Source organism: Ooceraea biroi, chromosome 2 (assembly GCF_003672135.1).
Source record: "Ooceraea biroi isolate clonal line C1 chromosome 2, Obir_v5.4, whole genome shotgun sequence".
NCBI lineage: Eukaryota > Metazoa > Arthropoda > Insecta > Hymenoptera > Formicidae > Ooceraea > Ooceraea biroi.
Window position 1 is genome coordinate 7952984 of NC_039507.1, and position 21089 is coordinate 7974072.

General features: G+C 43.0%; 1 protein-coding gene and 1 long non-coding RNA gene across 5 annotated transcripts in view; one reads left to right on the top strand and one right to left on the bottom strand.

Moving 5' to 3' along the window:
• LOC105276832 (protein gustavus) overlaps positions 1-21089 on the top strand; it is a 75929-nt gene that overhangs the window by 53239 nt on the left and 1601 nt on the right. For all 4 annotated transcript variants that reach the window (XM_011334761.3, XM_011334760.3, XM_011334762.3 and 1 more), the window contains 4 exons: positions 17561-17997; positions 20028-20260; positions 20428-20758; positions 20918-21076. In XM_011334761.3, coding sequence (XP_011333063.2) covers positions 17561-17997; positions 20028-20260; positions 20428-20758; positions 20918-21076 — 1160 coding nt within the window. The remainder of the gene's footprint in view (positions 1-17560; positions 17998-20027; positions 20261-20427; positions 20759-20917; positions 21077-21089) is intronic.
• Positions 194-11026, bottom strand: LOC105276831. Its single transcript, XR_893469.2, has 2 exons — positions 5870-11026; positions 194-4772 (listed from the first exon to the last, which is right to left on the bottom strand). It is a non-coding gene; the product is annotated as an uncharacterized LOC105276831 (long non-coding RNA).

A 21089-nucleotide genomic window follows, 5' to 3' on the forward strand; every position in this document is an offset into this window, starting at 1 on the left:
TCTTACAGTTGAACTCTAACTTACAATTCTGCTGTTGATACTTGAATACCTCTGATATTTCGAATATTGCATGGATACTCAATTTATTTAAAAATTCGCTAACAAGGTGTAATTCTAATTTTTGCTGTTATTATTTGTTATGTGTAAAAGTGTCACTCACGTCACTCATCGCCTTTTTATCGTCACGAATAAATTTTACGGTTTTATTTCTTTCAAATATAAACGCGACAAAATAACATCGGATACATTAATTAATGCTTCTAGTTAACGTAAATTTCTCAATTAAAAATGTCGTGTGTAAATATGAAGCTACAATTCAGAATTTTGTAATAACGATAAGATTTGAAGAAAATTCAATTAAGGTTTCATTTGAGAGAAAAGTCCCGTTCCCATCTTCCGTCCCATGTTAGATGGGCTTCAATAGTCGTGAACGTAACGCAATGGTGCTTTAGTCTGGACTAAACGCGCTTTTAGACCATGTCGTCATCAAGTAGCAGCTGTTTTCATTCAGCCTCGCCCTTCTTAGTTGGCGACTTCCTCTGCAGCACTTTTAATTAATGCGCGCAAGGCACGCTTCCTATTTCATCCGCCTCTCGTTCTCGTTTCTTTCTCGTGAACAATTTGTGTACCGAGTGAACTCGGAGCTGTCTCATTGTCAGTCGATGTTGAACAACTAGGTAATTCACATTGCGATATTTAAATCAATGTTTTTCTTTTAGACTACTTATAGCCTCCTCATTTCATTACTTATAGGCTACTTACTTTCTTCGTTTTATACTCAAAGATCCATCTTATCATTTTTGCGCAACATACACAGGCGGCATACCATCCTTCGTCTCTTCATATCCTTATTTCTTTTTTCCGCAAACCGAGACGAAAAGTCAACAAAAGGATGCTGACGAAATCTTGTCCCTCTCTACAAAATTGTTTTTCTGCCACATAGTTACGAGATTCGAATGATGTCTGCTTTGCGCATTAGCATCGACCGACCTTTTCGTTGGTTTCTACGTTGCTAAAGAGATCACGATCGGCGGCGATGCCCAGCATCGTGAGCTGATCTTGCTCGCGAATCGCGAAAGACTTGGCGCTATCGATTCTGGAGTAAAATAGCAGATGCACTCCGCTTTCGCTGTTCGCGTGAAAAGGTCATTGCGATGGATCCGCGCTCTGGTTTTGATCGATCCTTGGCAAAACGCACATCGACTGCCACGCCTCGCGCACGTCAAAATTTTGATGAACCAAATTGTTATCTCGGAAAAGATCGAACGATACCTCGCGTGCAGCTGATTTATTGAAGTTACGTCACGATATGTATCTCTTATGAAAAGTTCCTTCAGGAGTTGATTGGTGCGCAAATCCACTTTTAAAAATAATTTCAACAATAATATACGCGAGTATACCGCTATATTATCTCGATCTTGATCAATTATTGAAATTAAACTTGCATCAATTATCCTCAAAATGAACAAAGTTAACTCAGTTGAATATTGCAACTGAGATGAACTCACAGTCGGTTGCAAATTGTCGAAGTCGGCGAACGTGTCTTTCTTTTTTCGACGCCTGGTCTCGTGCGTGTTTTCGTAACACTGAGCTCAACGGTTCTTCGACAGGTTTCCTTTTGGATCCTTGGTCAAAGGTTTCTTTCGTTCGTCCTCTGTTACGAGCACTTTCGCAGTTTCACTGTGTTTGTCGTCGCAAACCGGATAGTTTGGCCGAATATCCGCGCGATTTCATAAATTTCAGCCACATATTCGCAGTGGCCAGGCTTTATACAATTAGTGAAAGGAGAACTCGGGGGGAAAACATTTCGACATATTGACTACAAAATGTATACGGGCGTCGTATCGACGGGAGAGAACCGCCTGCCTTCATCTCGCCTCTCGGGCTCTCGGCCGCGCCATGTTTCGAGCCAAGCTTCCGCGCCACAGGCTCGCCTTTCATATCGACTTTTACCAGTCGTAAAACCGTATCACTCGAAACCGTCGGTCGACCATTCCGGCGCGTTACGGTTAACAAAAAGGCAAGCATGCTCTACCCGGCCAGTCTTGTGATTCTTCACCGTTTAGATGACGTCTTTTATGACTTCACCGCTTTATCGTATTACGTGAATAAAAAAATGCAATCGCACGTGGACATTAGCGAGTTTCTTTATTAATGATAATATTAACAATGTAAAAGACGAAAGATTTATTCGTACATTGAAGGGAAACCAGAATAATATTAACAATGCATAAATGGCATTCTCATATATGGTGACTTGAATATCGATATTAACATTAAGTGGGTGCTTGTTGTACAAGTTGTTTTAAAATTAAATATATTTAGATTTCAGAGAGATTTCATTCAATATTATCATAATAAAATAATATATATATAATATTCGAAACAAAATATCTCTCAATATTTGGACAGGTATCGAAGAGGTATCGCATGAGCGCATGTGAGATCGCACAATGTCGACATTCTCCTCGGCGAGGCATCAACGAGCTCTTAACGTCATTCGCTGACATTCGCTAACGATGAGTCAAGACAATCATCAAGCGCAATAAACGCGATTTGCCGAGACGTCATTTCTTGTGGAAGCGCGATCTTTCGTCCCGATGCAAACGGATGGATGAACGAATATTACGAGTTCACTGTGTCCTCATTTCACTAGTTTCAGTCTCTTGAACTTGATCACACTTGTTTGTATATCGATAGGTATGTACTTATGAAGTTTCGAGGATACGACAAATCGTGTGCAACTGCAAACTGGAATCGATATTTTTTACTATTTTTTTTTTCTACAATGTTGAGAAGAAGAGACATTGAACATGCAATATTTGTAATATGCTCCGATTTGCATTAGATTATCCTTGATTGCAAAGCAGCAAAGTGTTCATCATAGCACGTCGTTAGCTGAACAAATGACTAGTTTCTGCGGAAAGAAACTGTTTATTAATTGCGCCTCGACTTACTAGAAAATAATTCCGATCAGAAAAAGAGGTATGCACGTGGTAAATCGCGAAACGGAAGATTACGTAAAATTCTCGCGGCCGCCATCTAATACTCAAAGCGTAAAAGTCGCGTTACATAATATTTCTTTGATCCTTCGACATATTCGTTTTCTGGATACATTACAACGCCGACTTTGTATCTCCTGAATTAATTTCTAATCAATTTCAACAAGATCCTGAGATAAAATTGATTACAAGATATTTAATACCGAAATGAACGCCAGAAAAAGCAACAATAATTTTAGAAGGAATCATTTGGCCATTATTCAACAGTAAGATCACGCGATTCATCGAATGCGCTTACTGCCGAACGCAGGACGTCTGGGTGTCTATTTATATCACGAAGAACGCTCATTATACTTAAGAGCATGTCTTACGAGATCGTTGCGCGATCGCGTCTGTCGCTCGCGCGACCGCGTCGAAAGCTGGAGAACGCGTCGCGACATTTCTCCCTCCGAAATTTGTCAGCTTCTTCAACGACTTTCCAACTTGTCCAGCGTGGTCTTGCATTATACCAGGACCGGAGACGTATCACCTCGAAGCTCATCTTGACCGCGCGTGCGAAAGACGACGACGAGAAGCGAGAAACATGGACGCGCACCGAACTCTCGTCCTTTTCGACCGGTCCAGTGGAACCAGAAGGGTCAGACCGGCCCAGCCGCCAGTTCCTCGGACAAAGAGGACAAAGGCCCAGTTCTGGGCGCGCCTCCACACGGCGATCGTCTCGGAAGAAGCGAGCGGCACGTATGAGAGACCGGCGCGAAATGATATACGTGCACGCGCGCCAAGCGAGTGCGCGCGTGTGTGCCTGCCCCGTCCATGAAATACTTTCACTGGTTTCACGGCCAGCAGACACGTTTACACGATGCTAATAATATACTTCACGGTGCTACGGTACCATTTACTTGGCTGCCTCGCGGTCGAGCGGATCGAGGAGAGAAAGAACGCAAGAACTTGATCCGAGGTAGTCCTTCGTCCTGTCCGCCTTGCTCGATGTATCGTTGACGATCGGTCGACGAACCTGGCGAAACTTTATCGCCCGATCACATTGAAGCTGCACTCTTGATATCGTGACAAGTAAAATACCGAAAGTCCGAAAGTTTACACGCGACGCTGTTGTAGCACCTCGCGTTGTCACGAGGCCGGGTACCACTATCACAAAGACTGGAAGATGTCCTCCTGATCATCGATCATCGATCTCGATGAAGATTAAGACTAATTAATGACGATTGACAACGTTAAGTGCTTGCACGATTAGCAATCATGTGTTTTAACGTTATTCGGGAGAAAAAAATAACACGAGTGAATTATTTTCGTATATTTTATTTGATCTTTGAGATCCATGATGTTTCTGAATAAAGGCGTGGTCGCCAAAATATTTTACGATGCTCGCGATGTTTGCATCAATTCTTGAAATGATAATGCGTTACGTAAACGTACGTGCGAGTTAAATGTCTTCTGGAAAGAGACATGCAGATTTTTCGCTCGCGATTGTCCTTGGCTTTTATCTCGGGAGAATATCTGGCGTGATTCCACAGATCAAAATTGAAATGTCAGGATACTCTTTCGTTTTTCCGTCTTTCTTTCGACTATGGAATAATTGGCGCGTACAACCAGGAAGAGGAGGGTGTCCACTATTGTTGTCTCACCGACAGGATGTGTCGACGACACGTTTCTGCCGCGCATCCGCCGGAAGAAGCTCCTCTTCGTCTTCGATAAGGCATTTGCTACCGTGTAGGAGACCCCGTGGACGAAAATTCAGTCGTCCACGTTCAACTGAAAAGACATGTATTTTTCAATTCGAATAAAGGTCACTGTATATAGATCCGCACGAACGTGTAGCGCTTTATCAATGTAACATTCGTTCCCGTGTGATTCAAAACATACTAAAAATGTTAAATTTCAGTAACACTGAATTCGATTAACGAATTTAACATGATTTTACTGAAGAAATATTAATAAACTAAAAGTGTAACTGTTTAAAATACATTAAAATAGTCTGTGCATGGGTCTACGAAGTGAGATTTCATTAGTTTCGACATTGTAAAATATAGACACGGCAACTTGCAATTAAGAAATCGAGCACGTTTCGGCTGGTATTACCAAACTCGCAACTCAAGGCGATCTGAACTTTCGTGCGATTGAAGCTCCGCGTGAAGAAGGATCACTGAGAGTTTGCAACTGACATCGGAACAAGGCGTCGTTTAAAGTTGGCGAGTTGCTACGGCTTCTCGCAACACGTTGCGACGTCAAAAGTCGATTAAAGGATGCGCCCGAGGAAGAGCGTCCCCGTTGTTTCTCCTTGAATTTCGAAATTCGCACGACGCAACCCGAGAGAGAAAGAGAAAACCGTACAACAGCATGAAATTCGACCGAACAAAGAGCTTTGTTCGCCACTAGTGACGGAAAGGATTCTCGTAGTGTTGGAATTGTCATGGATTTCTTAAAATCGGAATGCTCGGCGCTAACCACGCGCGCATAAAGAGCCTTTATTCGTTATGCGCTTCGGGTGCCGGTTCGAGCGATTACGTTGATACGTACACTAAGGTGCATTAATTCGCGTGGTAGCGAATATATATATTTATTAATATTAATATATATATTATATATATGTGTATATTATAATATTATATACATGTAATATATATGTATATATATAATATATATATTATTATATATAGTAATATTAATAAATATTAATATAAATATTTGCTACCACGCGAATCAATGCACCTTAGTGTACAAGGATACGGAAATATTTGCACAAGACGTTTCGCGACTTGTTATCGCCGTTGCTTTTGTTATGATTCCTTTCGCTGTTTCTCTATGCCTATTATATATATATATATATATCTCATCGGTAATTCACGTACCGGTTTCTATTTGTGTACACGCTAACGATGTTGTGCCTGTACTGAATTCAAAGTCGGATCATCCCGATCCATCATAATAACGTCAGTTGGTAGCCGACACGCGCTAGAGGAGCTGCCGATTCCGCGTCGAGCGATCTCGCGTCGCCTTGCGCGTTTCCGGCGCAACTGGTGCAAACACGGCGAGATCAGGGAGATCAGCAGCAAACTTCACTTCCAGTTTCTACCTCGCCGCGTCGTCCCAGCGCACTCGTGGATTTCTCGAAGTATCTTCTCCGCTGGAACACGTCCGTTCGCGGAGCTCGTGAGCGAGCTGTAAGCGCATTCGTGATTTCACGCCGATGGACGTGCTAACGAGCTATGAGGTATTCACCGACACGTGCTTGACGGTTTGCTCATTAAATTAGGTAACAATGACTGGACGAACGCGCCTGCCATCTCCACACTCTTGTACGTTCCCTCTCGGGTTTCTTTCTCTCGTTTCCTTTCCCTCCTTCCTCCCTGCACTCGTTCTCTCTCTCTCTCTCTCTCTGTCTTTCTTCATCCTTCGCCATCTCCTACCACATCATTCTGTATGGTGGGGTACCAAGGATATGTGCAAACCGATGCACACTATAGTGGGGTCTCGGGTACCAGACAAGGTCACGGCTACCACAAGCGTTGGGTCCTCTCTATCTCTCTTTTCTCTCTGTTCTCCGCGTAGTATTTCTTCTTCCTTCTTGCCCCTATCTCTTCCTATTATTCTCGACTATCCTATCTTTCTCTTGGTTCTTTTTTTCTACATCTCTTGAGGTCTCTCTTCCCTCGCCCTTTTTGCTCTCTTTGTCTCCCTTCTATTTTCCTCTCTCTCACTCTCTCGGCCGTAGCAACCACTCAGGAGAATGTGTAGCGTCATCGAACGCATCTAGAATAACAATAAATTATCTCCTCCGCTACCTCTCACAATTCATCCTCCTCCTCCCTCCTCCCCTCGCCCGTTTGCCATTCCGCAATCTACATGCCCGGCTCGATATCGCATCGCGTTGCGCGAAGAAACAAGGGATTTCCACCGCGAGCGCTGCGCGTAGTCGCTCTTCCGTCCGTTTCTCCGTTCCACGATTTTCCTCCGTTCCATTCCTCTCTTATCTGCTGTGCTGCATCTCGCGATGTCTCAATCCGAGCGCGCATGCACGTCTAGCTGCTTCTGCATCAATTTGTACAAGGCACAATGTGCTGCGAACGCACGTTATACGGTCGAGTCGACTCGAAAAGACGTGTTTCCACGTTATTAATATAATATACGAAATATTCAAGAACAATTGCTTCTATTTATGGATTCTTTGCGTGATCAGTTTGGAAGGTATATTTATACGTGACATACCTTGATAAAATGTTTCTTAAGAATTTGCTCTCGGGCAGAATGTGTTTCCTCCGAGTTCTTTATCAGCGTCTCGAGGGACGAAGAGATACGTCTCGAGATATCACAACAAAAAAAATAAATTCAAAAAGGGAGACATTTCCCTGGGTAGAAACAAAGTCTACAGCAAGCTCGAGCTAGTGGCAGAGATCTCCCGTCCTATCGTCATCGACCATCTTGAAAGGCAAATCTTTCTCGGTTACCTGAATCTCAAAGTGTCCCCTCGGTGTTCCTGGCTAAGTAACATTTTATTTGAATATTTTCGTTGACTTTATTGAAACATAGCACGTGGAAATGATTGAACAATTATATTTTTAGTCGTTTGGTAGGTAAACACTTTTAATAATGAATTTATATAATTTTTGGAGAGAGGTGAGAAACAGTTTCGTGTAAACTTGAGCAACTTTTTACAGTCTACTCCTCTCGAAGTATCCCGAAGTGCTCGCTTTACCGGCAAAGGACTGTGACGGCGGGGAACCTTAATCCGGGAGGGTAGAAACGGAAAACAATAGTGATTGTCTCGAAACGTTTACAGCCTAATTATGTGAACACGGGGCCCGAGCACGGTGGAGTAACAATGCTATAACTCGTAACAATGTACGATTGTTCATTGTCTGCCCGTGCCTCTCCGCGTTTTCTTCGTGCGCGCACGCAGGTTCGTAACCCTGCGCGCGTAGGGCCACACGCGGGAAATTGGGCTGCGGAGGGCCGTAAATGTTTTATCACCGGAGGAGGAAAGTATCCGTCGCGTATCTCATCCGTGATAACTCGACTTTGAGCGCATACGCGTTTGTAAGTTGAAGCAACTCCGTGTCGGGAGGCTCTCTTCTCTAAATATTATATTTACACGTAGACGATAATCCTCTACGTAAAAATTATATAAATTATTTCCTTGCTATCTGCGTAAAGAAAGAGAGAGAGCAGATAATACATAATCTACACCGAGAGATAACGCTCACGATAACGATAGCTGGACTGATCCGTTTCGGCGTTACACGAAGTCGATGGCGACCTCGAACTTTTCATAGGTTGCCGTCCCTCTCCCTCTCTCGCCCCGTCTCTCTTCCGCCGCAACACGAAACCTCTTTGTCAGTCTCGCAACATCCGGCCTGTCTTCCAAGGCCACGCAAGATCACACACAGAAATCGGGTCGTTGAACCGCCGCTGAAGCCCCTCGATACGCATTGCGCTGTAATAAGGCGCCAGCCCGAGATAAACGCACGTGCTTGATACGCTGCGTCCGTCATCCTCACTGTCTCGGTGTTCGATAAGAGATGATAAGGGTGACAGCTTTTCCAGACTGAGTTTTCCCCCGATAAACCGCTCTTTCTCTCCTCGAGAGCGCTTTTCCACGAGCAACCTTGCGGACAGTGGTCTCCGGTGCATCGCGCTTTTGCGAGGGTATCGTTCCCCAAGGACGTCATCTCGAGGAACCAGTCCTGTTCCCGCGAAAAACCGATGGCGAGATGTTTGCCGCGCGGTTGCCCTTTGCGCACAAGGAAAATGCGCACGTGCGCATTATCGCGCGGCTATGCGCGTGTGCGTGTGCGATGGAGAAGCCGCGAAACCGTGGATCCGCTCTCGTGCCTTTCGTTTTTCCTTCGGGGCTGCGGAACCTTGAGGAAATCTCGCTACCGTTCTCGATTCCGTCATCGAGATCGTCGTTGGCTCTCGCGCGAGTCGTGCGCGCTCGCGCATTCGCCGCACGTATCCGTGCGTTCGAAGGAGAAGGATCGGAAAGAGCGCGCCGCCACTCGCCGGCGCGACGCGCGGTACAGCGCTGATCTAGACCTTGGCGATGAACAAAGCAAGGAGCGGGAGTCCTCCGACTTACGTCGGCCGTGTTAAGGAGCAAGCAAGCGCACCGCCTCCACGCAGAACACGTATCATTACAGAGATACGAAGCTGTATAACAATAGGGAAAATTAAAAATTTCATTTCACAATTATATTAGATCGTCAATTGAGTAACCCGGGTCTGGATGACGATCCAGCTCAATGTGGCTATGTTTTGCAGAATTTCCTCCCTTGTTTTTGAAAGTTTACTTATTCTGCTATAAAATTAATACACGATAAGCTAGATTGTGCTGTCATAAGTATGCGTTTAGTTGATTCATTATCATGTAGACACGCGAGCCGAATTATTTAGTTAATGATCAAACATAATCGTGAAATTAGATCTTTAATTCGATTCACAATTGTATACGATAATTGTAATTGCAAAATCTCTCGGTGCAAGGAAGTTTCTTCGTTTCGTTTTACTCGGAATTATTACAGATCTGATGCTTTCGTTCTTAAGAATTAATTGCACGTTTTTGTACGTGAATGACTTTGCAGGCTGATCACGTAAGAAATACATCTCATGCGAAATGAAGCCGTAACGCTTCTAGCCACCCCGAGAGATGGTGTGCTGCTCGGCACGCGTGCAGACATCGTGAAATATCTTCTTCTAGCGAGTGTCGTTTATCTTCATACAACGCCTGTCGTTTATCCGCAACACGAGCCCGTCAGCACTGTGCATGCAACGGTATATACACCTTGTACGCTACTTTGCAACGAGAGAATGCGACTAGATATTATCTCTGGATCACAGATTATCTCTCATCTCGAAGTTTCGACTGAGATTTGCGCGGCCTTGTTTGCATAAATCAGCACATCCACGTGTAATCTTAACGAAGTTATTAAATCCCCGACTAAGCTATTTTAATAGACGCAACGAAGCTTAGGTTTCACTGCACTGATACTACTTGCGTGTATGACACAAGTTCCCACGTACTAAAGAGAAAGAGCGAGAAAGAGAAAAAGAGAGAATTGCTTTTATATGTAAAATAGCAACTTGTATTATATTCTTCAGCTAAATGCAGCTTATGTAATTTACAACGTACAATTTACAACATGAACAATATGAAAACAAGTTTCTGGAACTTTGGAATTTTTATTTCAATAGAATCCGGCGATTTTATTTTCAATTTCATGATAAGTAACAAGTGTACACCGTGAGTGACACCAAGTGATGTTTTACAAGCTGATGCGAAGGCAATAACATAAACGTGACGCAGCAATAATCATTTGTCATCTCTCCGTCTGCAAGTGCGTCGTTGTATATGGCTCGACATGAGCATCATCGTGTAAACGAGACTCGTCTGACCCACGTAATTCATCCTTAAACGCGTCTGCAAGACGGGGACCGATGTACTCGGCTAATAATCGACTTCGAGGAACTCTAGAATGAACGCGATGATTAAACGGAGCGCGTCTGTTACACGTGGACTCGTTGAAAAGTCAGCTAATTGAAACTGCCCGCATTCAGCGCGGAAGATTAAATTGTTCATGTAATTCAGCGGCAACAAACGCAAAGAAAGAAAAAAAGAGGGCGAGAGGGGGGAGAGAGAGAGAAATACATTTCTCTTACATTGCGATTTAAAATATGCGATCGGGCATCGATGAGCCACGTTGCGCGAGCACCAATGTTAAAGACCGATGCGTTGCCAAGCGAAATCGATGATCTCACCGCGAGGGTCAAGCCGAAAGCGGCCGTTAACGGCTGCCCCGATATTTGACTTCGATCAAATCGAGAGCCAGCCATTACGTCGGAATTCAGGGACGTGGTCTGGCCCTCTAATAACGGACGAATAGACGAATAAATGCGAGGCTGCGCTCGCCTTTCGGACGAGAAGGAACGCTCATTGTTGGTGCACCCTCAGAAAGGATTTCTGATAACAAGACGAAAAATATTCTTGACTAATTTAATCGTATTACAAGTATAAAAAATATGAAAATAAAACAATTTTTAATTTAAATCAGTAATTTCTATTCTCCTCTCTCGAATTAAATAAGATTGTCTTACTGTCTTGAGACAAGAGTAACATGTACAAATTTATGCTTATATATTCTTGTATGTAGAATAATTTGATATTAGCGCCACTTTATAGTAGGCTTTGTCCATGTCGACGCATCATTTTCTCACAGTCGCTCGTCGACTCGGCGCTTCTGCGTCCTTTATTCCGATAAAACGGCCAATATTTGTGTTGCAATCGAAAATCGGGAAAGTGTTTCTGTTATTTACAATGCAAGAAATATTAAAAGATATGGAAATGTAAGTAAGTATATACAATATACTTACTTGAGAAATAAGATTCGAGATAAGACATTTCCATATCTTGTAATATTTCTTGTAGAGTATTGCACTTATTCATTGTAAATAACAGAAACACAGAAACACTTTCCGGATTTTCGATTACAACACATAAATATTGGCCGTTTTGTGTAGATTCTACAAATTCTCTTACAAGAATAGAATAAGATGTCTTTTAGATCTCACAATATTTTGAACTTGCTACAAATTTGTATCTAAATCCTTCTGAGAAAATTAATGAGATAGCACGAAGATTATTTGAATCTAGATTTTCGAATTTTCTATTCAAGATTAAAATATGCTTCTTTTCAATAATAAATATGATTGTCGCTATAGCGATCTTATTTTATGATATTAAAGAGTAATAGCATTAAGTCCAGAAATCTTTTCTGTGGGTGTGATGATCCGGCGTCGTGTTGGCGTCAGGTTGATTTCGGCAAATTTATGAAATCACTCCTCGAGCGGGCACTATATGATACGATCCGATAGACGCGTTGCTGAAATAGCTGAATTGCGACTCGTCAGAATATCGATGCCTCGCATATTTCTCATGTTTTTATCCTGATATTGATATCCTGATATTTTATTCTAATTTATTTGGTTAAATGTTGTTAGAGGTTCAGTTCTCCTTGGTCTTGCGTGACATTAATGCACGTTGCTTGGCGAGCAATTGTCTATTGCGGTACTTCCGCGCTTTCTTCTACCCTTCAATGGAGTCGCGTTGAAACGAATAGCTCCGCGTGATCAAGACTACGTTTCATCAGGCGGGCACCGAAAAATCATTGTCCGTCTGGGCGGTTCGTTTCACACTGGCCGCAATAAAGCAACAAGTCGCTCGATTATAATGCACATGGCTCGCAAGCATGCTGGGGCCATTGTTTCTCGCGCTGGATCGTCGAGGTGTGGCACCGTTGGGAAAAATCTCGAAAACAGAAGCCGCACCGCAAGAATGTTCGAGGAGAGGAGACCCGACGAGAAGCACGACAAAAGCGCCCATTTTGTTGAGAAACTGTCGGTCTGTGCCAACGCGAACGTTTCTATCGAACTTTTATCGTCGCAGCTGGCGAACAGGTGTTAGCGGCTGGCTAAGTCGTCAGCTGTGCCATGCTAAGCCGACTGCTAAGTGTAAAATGGCCGTTATTAGTTGCCGGTCACGCTACGGGCCTTCGATTGAACGGAACCGGTAGTAGCTGTCGGCTTCTTGCCGGGCAGATCCAGATTCTCCGCGGAAACTCAAAATTGTCTCGCGCAATCAACGCTACTTGTCTCGTATAATTATTCCCAGGAAAGATACTCTCTCCAATCTCGAGATAAAACGAGCACAAGTTGATAAGACGTTGACATAATTAATATACTGAAATTTCCTGGTAATTTATCAAGACAATTTTCATCGAGCAACCGTTTTTCGTTCTCAATTATTTTCCTTTTTCTTACGATGCTTAAATATAATTTTTGGCTTGGCTCTTACGTCGTCACTCACGACGATGCGTTACACATCCCAGCATCATTGAACGCAATTGACATCTACATCGTTAGAGTTTATTAGTACCGGTTGGCAACTGGTTTGTCGATGGCTGGCGGTGCCGTGCGTGATGAGCCGCGCGATTTACACTCGACGTCCTCGACGATGTTTGATCGATCCATCCTGTTTCCATCCTGCCCGGTTTCCCGGTGCGCTTTCCGTACACGAAATCGCACCCCATCGCCGGGGAAAAGGCCGCCCGAAGGTATTCGCATCGCCATTGAGGATCTGTATTACGGATGTGCCGCCGCGCCGCGAGTCGTCGATAATGGTCGAAAAGTGTATCCCGTCTTTTTCAGTTGGATTCTGCAATCACGGAAGATTATGTTGAGCCACGCAACGTCGGTTGCAGCGAACGTATGAATGTGATTACTCGAAATTTATGCTCCCCGAACGCCGACGCGTTTGCAGTTTACGTACGTTTATCAATAAATGGTGATGCCGGAGGTTGCCATGCGCTCCGAGCGGCCTGGAGCTTGTCTGCAGCTGTGATGTAATGATGACGATTACTAAACTAGTGCTCCATAGTAATTTATAGCTAATGATCTTGCCCCTCGCTAGTTTGATTGTTACCATTACGTTTCAATGTTTCCTGCGTTCAGAAAGGCCGTTTGAAATTTTACAGGAACTTTTCGATTCAATTTTATATCGCATGGTACACTTGCATGTATTCAAGTACGGAATTGAAGAGATGAACGCGATAAGGAGCAGATTGCGCATTCATATTTATCAGGCAGAAATAATTTTCAGAAATGAATATTAATTGACAAATTAATCGGCGTAAGTGTGCTCGCGAATCATCACGAATCACTGTTGCAAGCGTGAAAACATGAATTCCACGACGCGTAGCGTAGTATTAAACTAAACGTTGCATGAAACGAAATACACATTGACGTACATGCTAAATATTTACTCAACCACGACGGAACGAGCGCGCGAGAATTTGTAAATTAACAATTAACGCGGCATCTCCGTCATCACGCTCGTCGCAAATATTTATTCCCCATACAGACGTGCGCGTTTGCAGGGTCTTAAAACAGTTGCAGTTGGAAAAACATGGGAGAGATGCATCTTCCCTCCCAAAGGTTCACTGGCAATAATTCTGAAAAAATGATATACCGCCAAATTCCGTGACTTAAAAGAAGCGTGACACATGTTGTGCCATATCATTCTCTTTACGTCACAATGGCAAGTTGTTCCACTATGAATTACAGTAATCTACAGTACTTTTATGGTAATCCAAATTGTTTCTCGAGTGTAGGGTACATTGGATCTATTTTCATAAACCGTTAAAACCAGACAGCTGATGCTTTTATGCTTCCATGCGAGCAAGTGTCTCGTGTGTCTGATGATTCAGAAATTAAACGCGAAAATTGAGTTCTTTTATCATCGCACGTGAGAACTTCAGCACGGAATTTCCCAGATTATTTTCGGTGATCTACTTTGCAGAAGAAGTTCGTGGTAGCGGCTGTTGGTCGTGAGGACTCGCGTGATGCGGGGATCTGAAGGGTAGGGCAGGGGCGGATTTGGAGGTTGGTCCCGTGTCGAGGTGGGGCAAAGGTGACCCCCGTGGATCAATACCGCCGCTGGTCGGGCGCCTCCATAGCGCTCGAACCACCGACCTTCTCGTATTTCGTCTCGAAATCAAACGCCGTTTGGTCCAGATCATTCGCGGAAATTATTTCCGAACGAATCCGCGAACGGATTATCTCTCTCGTGCAGAACATATTTTTTTTTGTAAAACATCTGGATTTTGTACGAGTCTTTTTTGTCTGTTTTGCGTATAGATTGAATATTTTAGGAATCTTGGAATATTGTTTTAATTGAATGATGAACTGTGGATGAGACAGTTTACGGAATTATTTATTAACGACAATGCTGTTATATTTATATATAATAGATATGTATAAAAAAAATGTATATTTATACGGGGGCGGGTTCCTGCAATTTTAAAGAAACGAACAGATTTGAATGGCAAATAACAAGCCTTTGATTACTTTTGTGGTATGTACTTTTGTCAAAATTCTCAGCAAATAAAATTGCTCCTAGAAACAGGTTCTGATAAAGAAAGTCACAGACGGTTGATGTATATATTGATAGAAAGCTTAAAATCTTTTCTCGTTATTTGTATTGTATTTAAACGCTTTATCCAACCAGAAAGCTTTATCTCAGAATTTTATCAATGTCGATAAAATGAAAGGAAATTCTAAAATACGAACATTGCCTATTACCGAAACTATATTCTTGTATAATCTTTACTGGGATCATCAAGGTAATTGGGTTGTTCGACGGTTATTTTTCGAAAATATTTTAATTCGCTGGATCGATTCGCAAACGGCGAGAGGAAGCAGATTTCAGTACTTTCTCTTCGTTCTCTTGGTCTCAAGGCGATATCGCTTCTACTGACGCCGTCCGGTGCGCTTAACGGAGATAAATACCATTAATGGACTTCAAATGAAACGCTTGCTATAGCGGTCAGCACCGTGACGACTGCCATGAACGGCCCCCGTGCAGCGCAAAGGGCATCTTACTCATTTACTTCCCGCGCGGCGGGAAATTAAATTCGCGGTTTCTCGACCGCGTTTCCTGTTCGCCGTGTGGCAACAATCGTAATGATTTATTCATTTGCCATTGCGATGATTAATTATGAATGTTTCACGATTATTTGGAAAGATTTGAAACTCGAGCTCGCGTAAACGGCCGGGCTACTTATTTGCTCGATGTCATCAATGTTACTAATTCACGAATGTTTGCACAGAGTTCTCGTCTCGAAATGCAGCAATTAATCAATATCGCGTTTTGCGAAAATTCACATGATTCAAGCAATACGTCACGTATTATTTTCGTTTCCTTAAAATACATTTATTGCACAAATACTTCGACGGGACCAGACCTGTTTCTTATTGCGCCTGCATCCACATGGCTTCTCTTCATTTGTCTTTGCGTTGTCTTGCGTTTCTTTTCCATTTCTCCGAGCAGAAAAATTTCCGAGAAATTTCTATTTTTGTTACTTCTCTGTCGCATATATTTCTGTTAAAAAGTTATTACGTTCTCATCGAGACACTTGTGCTCGTTAACTTTGGCTTCTTTTCTATTTAATCGCATTCTCAAGTAACAATAATGAAGAATAATAATAGATTTATAAGTAATAACGTTTGCACGTAAACTGTTTGCTTCGAAAATGACGTAACATTTTTTAAAACCATAAAATGAATAATACAAAGTTAACTTTGCATTAATCTGCATAGAATAATTGTGATACCGTAATCTAATCCAAATCATTGTATTTAAAAACCTTACATCGATTTCAAACTGCATAATTTAGACATTTGAATAACTGCTGAATTGCTCCCGATTATATACACTTGATTTTTGCATTATAAGGAACGGGGAAAGCATTATTATGTGGGAATGAACTTCAAGAAACCTTTCTTACCCGTTCGTGCTCGACATAACGTGATATGGCATAATTCTTTATCGCAAAATGCGGTCATTCGTAGAGATTTCGCTTTTGTCGTTTCGTGATTAATATTACAGATAATTTTAATGACGCAAATTGTAATAAGCGCCGAGAAGGCGTCGAAGTAGAAATAATTCAATTTTCCACCTTTTCATACATTTTTAACGACTCCAATCGTAATAGACTCGGAAATTTCTGTGACAACACATGTATTTACAAGAAGTTTGGTATGAACGAGCGATGTAAAAAATGGAAATAAAACAGAGATTGCAAGAACGTGATGAAAATGCTACTTCGCGTGTATTTCATTCGCTAGGAAGAATTAATTGCAGTTGCCGCAATTCGTCGCCTACGCCTGCATACTATATACACGAGCAATTCGTTCCGCAAAGCCTCGCAAATAGGAAAACGTGATTAATTGAGATTCTCTCGGATATGCTCTTTTTTTCTGGATTCGCGGGCGAGGCGAGGCGCGGATCACACGAATGCAAAAGCATATCTTCATCGAAATGATTTCACGTGCAAAAATTCGATGGATTCCTTTAGAACTGCAGAGATTTATCTGCCCTGATAGACAGTTTTCATCTGCGACTTTTTACACATAACGTTGAGAATTTAAATGGAGTCGTCATACAAACTCGGACTATATTTGATGTTACTCCGGGCGATAGATATTCTTTCGCCCATTTCATATTGTTACAGAACTTGTTACGTGTTTTTGTACAATGCATCAGGATAAAATCGACAGAAATCCGAAACTCTTTGTTTTCCATCTCTTTTGTTTTTGTAAGTACGCTCGAGGACGAGAAATGTGCTTTCGTCGTTAGAGAGAAGATTAAAGTTGACAAAAGAGGAGACCCAGATCCCGTAATTGCTCCAGAGACACTCATCAGGTACCGCACCGACGATGCATACCCACAAGTATTTAATGCAACAGTCTCGCGAGTTTGCCGACCGTGAAAATCATCCCCCCCCCCCAGTTGAAATCACTTTCCCCCTTCCTCGCGCATTCGATCGCAGCCCTCGTATCAATCTCTGTCTCCGTTTATCTATTCTTCTCCCTCTTCCTCCCTCTCTCCCCAATCGATAATCTCTCTCTCCCCACTCCCTCCTATCTCTCTTGTTTCCTCCCGCCAGAACACACAGAAATTAACATGCCCTCGTTCTGTTCTCGCATTGCAGGTATAAAGCGAATCGTTGCGTGAGCGGGGGTGGTAGCCGCGGAAACGGGGCGACTGGCGGTACCGGAGGCGGTTCGGGTACTGCGGGCGGTCGCAGCGGCGGGGGCGGTGGCAGCCCCGGTAGGGGTGGCGGAGGCGTCGGAGGAGGAGGAGGTGGCGGCGGGGGAGAGGGAATAGACGGTGGCGTGGTGTCTACTGCACCACCTAGTACTGGTCATCACCATCATCATCACCATCATCATCATCATCTCAGCACCACGACTACCACGACTACCACCACGAACAACACCACCACCACCTGCGGCACCAGACACCACAGGCACAAGTTGTCCGCCGGCAAGCAGTGCGCCGAACATCGTCACCACCCGCATCATCACCGGCATCACCCACACCATCGCTCCCACCACCGGGGCATGAACATGGGCCAAAAGATTTCAGGTCAGGCATTTAGACTGTACGAATATGCAGCCACGTGTCGAATATGAAACACGGCGTCACAAAGTTATGTGCGTGCATGTGCGCGCGCGCGCTCGTGTGTGTGAGATGTTCGTTTACTTAGTTAGATAGAAAAAATAGATTATTAAGTCAAATTGATAGATTAAATCAAAATCATCACTTGATCTTTTATAAATACTTTTTATTTTTATTTTCTGTAATGTCAGTCTGATGATCAATCCGTTAATTTGTTCAATTGTTCATTTTATTGCACTTTATCAAAACATTGTATCGCAAACCTGAGCAGTCTTTATTTTATTTTATTATTTTGAAATTATAGCATTTAACTTAAGCGATTATAAAGAACATAGTGCGAAAACTACTCATAATTATGTTTTGTTTTATTAATATCTTCGGGATTGAGTTGATATTGGAACATGACGATGCAAATTGCATGTACAAGATACAAGAATATGCACATTTTCTTATAAAATTCTTCAATTTCAAATAACACAGCGTTTCGCCAAAATAAAAATAAAATACTGTAAAATATATTATATATTTATCAATATACTTATATATTTATCATTAACATATCATACAAATGAATGAGACAGGAGAGTAATAATGTTTGTACTATACGTGCTATGTGTACACTTATAGTCGTATCATGAGTTGATGTCATCTTAGAGGACGATGAAGAGCTATGGACTGCTCAGGTGAGCCATCAAAAATCTTAAAAATTAACGGATTAGTATCAGAAAACCGTACTAGATGAGGAGGTTCGCAATCTCTGATTCGTCGACTGCGTTTGCGCAGCTTGATTACGGTCGCGTTATTCAACTGTATCAAAGGAGGCTGCGCCGGCGTATTGCGCCAGTACAGGCGCTGTTTAACTGTTTGGGGTATGTTATGTTTCGGTTTTCGTTCACTTTTGACTGCCTCGGATTAGTATTGGGGTTAAATAGAAATTTCTTGATCTCTCACCAGCAATTCCGGTTAGTGATCTACTATCTGTAAAAATGCTTTCAAGTTTCTCGAAAGGCATTGATTGCGGATAGCGCAATGAGCAAGCGCCTACAGAGTAGCGTTTCTCTTTATTAATATCTCTGGATGACGATCAATCCTCGTGTCGTTCGTGTCGATCAATCGACAATCGGTCGTGAAATTAATGATCTGCAATCGCATTGTGCTTAGCACGAATTGAAACAACTTGAAACGCCAAAGGTGACGCCCAAAAAGCAAGTCTAATGTGGATACGTAGGTGAGGAAGGGCTCATACGCACAAACACACACACGCACACCACAGACACTGTGAAAGGGCCTTCCTGTAGCTGCCCCTACCTTTTCAAGCACAAACGACCCTATAAAACCTCCGCCGGAATCTTAGGAGCCCTGGAGCGCGGGAACAGCTGCTGGAGCAAATAAACCAATGGTCCAAGGATATTGTGGGTTATCCAAACCTCCCAGAACCCTCTAGAAACTCGCCGCTGGAACCGCCATTACTTGGTTCTCCCTTTAGTCTTATTCCCTTGCTGCTTCTCTCTTTGCAAAATCTTCCGATCCGTCGCATTCCTAGCAGGTATCCAAGCGAGCTGGATCGCAGACAATATCTGAATCTCTAATGAGAATCTATCGAGGAAACGTTCTGCTGAAACATATGAGCTTTGTTCAGTGATATCCGTGTTGAATAGTCATTTTGCTGTTATTTTTTACATTGGGGAAGGTATCTTGCCTCAGAGATTGCTGTTGGCGCAAGGCCATGCATACATGGTATCCTCACCTTTCCAAGTATACCATGTCAAAAGTACTACATGTGTATTATATCACGTATCCTAGATACTATGTATTACGTTAGTATACTTGCGCTAAAGTTTTGCGTGTGGATTTCCGACTTGATGTATTGCAATATATAATTATAGCAGATTGAGTGACCGAATCTGTTAATAGACATTTGGCTATTGTGGTACTGAATGATTAAACGAATGCAAAATTTTATTCTGCTCGGTACTGATTTCGTCTTCCTTTTTCAGGCGGTGTGAAGAGCATGAGCCGGGAGAGCGGAGCCGGAGCCGGCGGTGGCGTCGGCGTTGGCGGTGGCAACAACACGACGTATACACGATCCGTGGTGCCGCGTGAGTTGGCGCAAGACTTCTCGAGACCGGCGCGTCTCGATGTACTTCTTGACATGCCACCTGCCTCGCGGGAGACGCAGGTCCATCATAGCTGGAATGCTAACGATCGTAGCTTAAACATATTTGTCAAGGTACTGATGAATGTTAAAATATCGATAAACTAACAACTATTTAATAAATCACGTTGAGCTGTAAGAAATGAGTTTCTTGATTCAGATTCTGTAGAAGGCTCGTTCCAAATTTACATGGACATTGATTTCTTTGGTCGAAGCAGATACAAGACGGTTACTTTTTCCAGGAGGACGATAAGCTGACGTTTCATCGGCATCCCGTCGCACAGAGTACAGATTGCATACGAGGGAAGGTGGGATACACTAAAGGAATGCACGTATGGGAACTTTATTGGAGTACAAGGCAACGAGGTACGCACGCTGTGGTAGGAGTCGCGACGGCAGACGCACCCCTTCATAGTGTCGGTTACCAGAGTCTGGTCGGTAACAACGAGCTTAGTTGGGGTTGGGACCTTGGTAGAAACAAACTCTATCACGATTCGAAGAACAACAACGGGGTTACGTATCCAGCACTTCTCAAGCCCGATGAGACGTTCATTGTTCCTGATAAATTCCTAGGTAAGCGATTCTTGCGTCCCTGCGCATAACATTTCTACACAAATTTATAAACTGTCACGCAAAACGTACGATGTTAACCGACAAAAGTGTTCCTTTGCGAACGAAGGAGAAGGGCGATAATCATCACATCGAATTTATCTTGTTCAATTTTTCTTATAGTGGTCCTCGATATGGATGAAGGTACGTTAGCATTCGTAGTGGATGGTCAGTATCTTGGAATAGCCTTCAGGGGGCTCAAAGGCAGAAAATTGCATCCTATTGTATCTGCTGTCTGGGGACACTGCGAGATCACGATGAAATATATTGGTGGACTTGACCGTAAGTAATAATC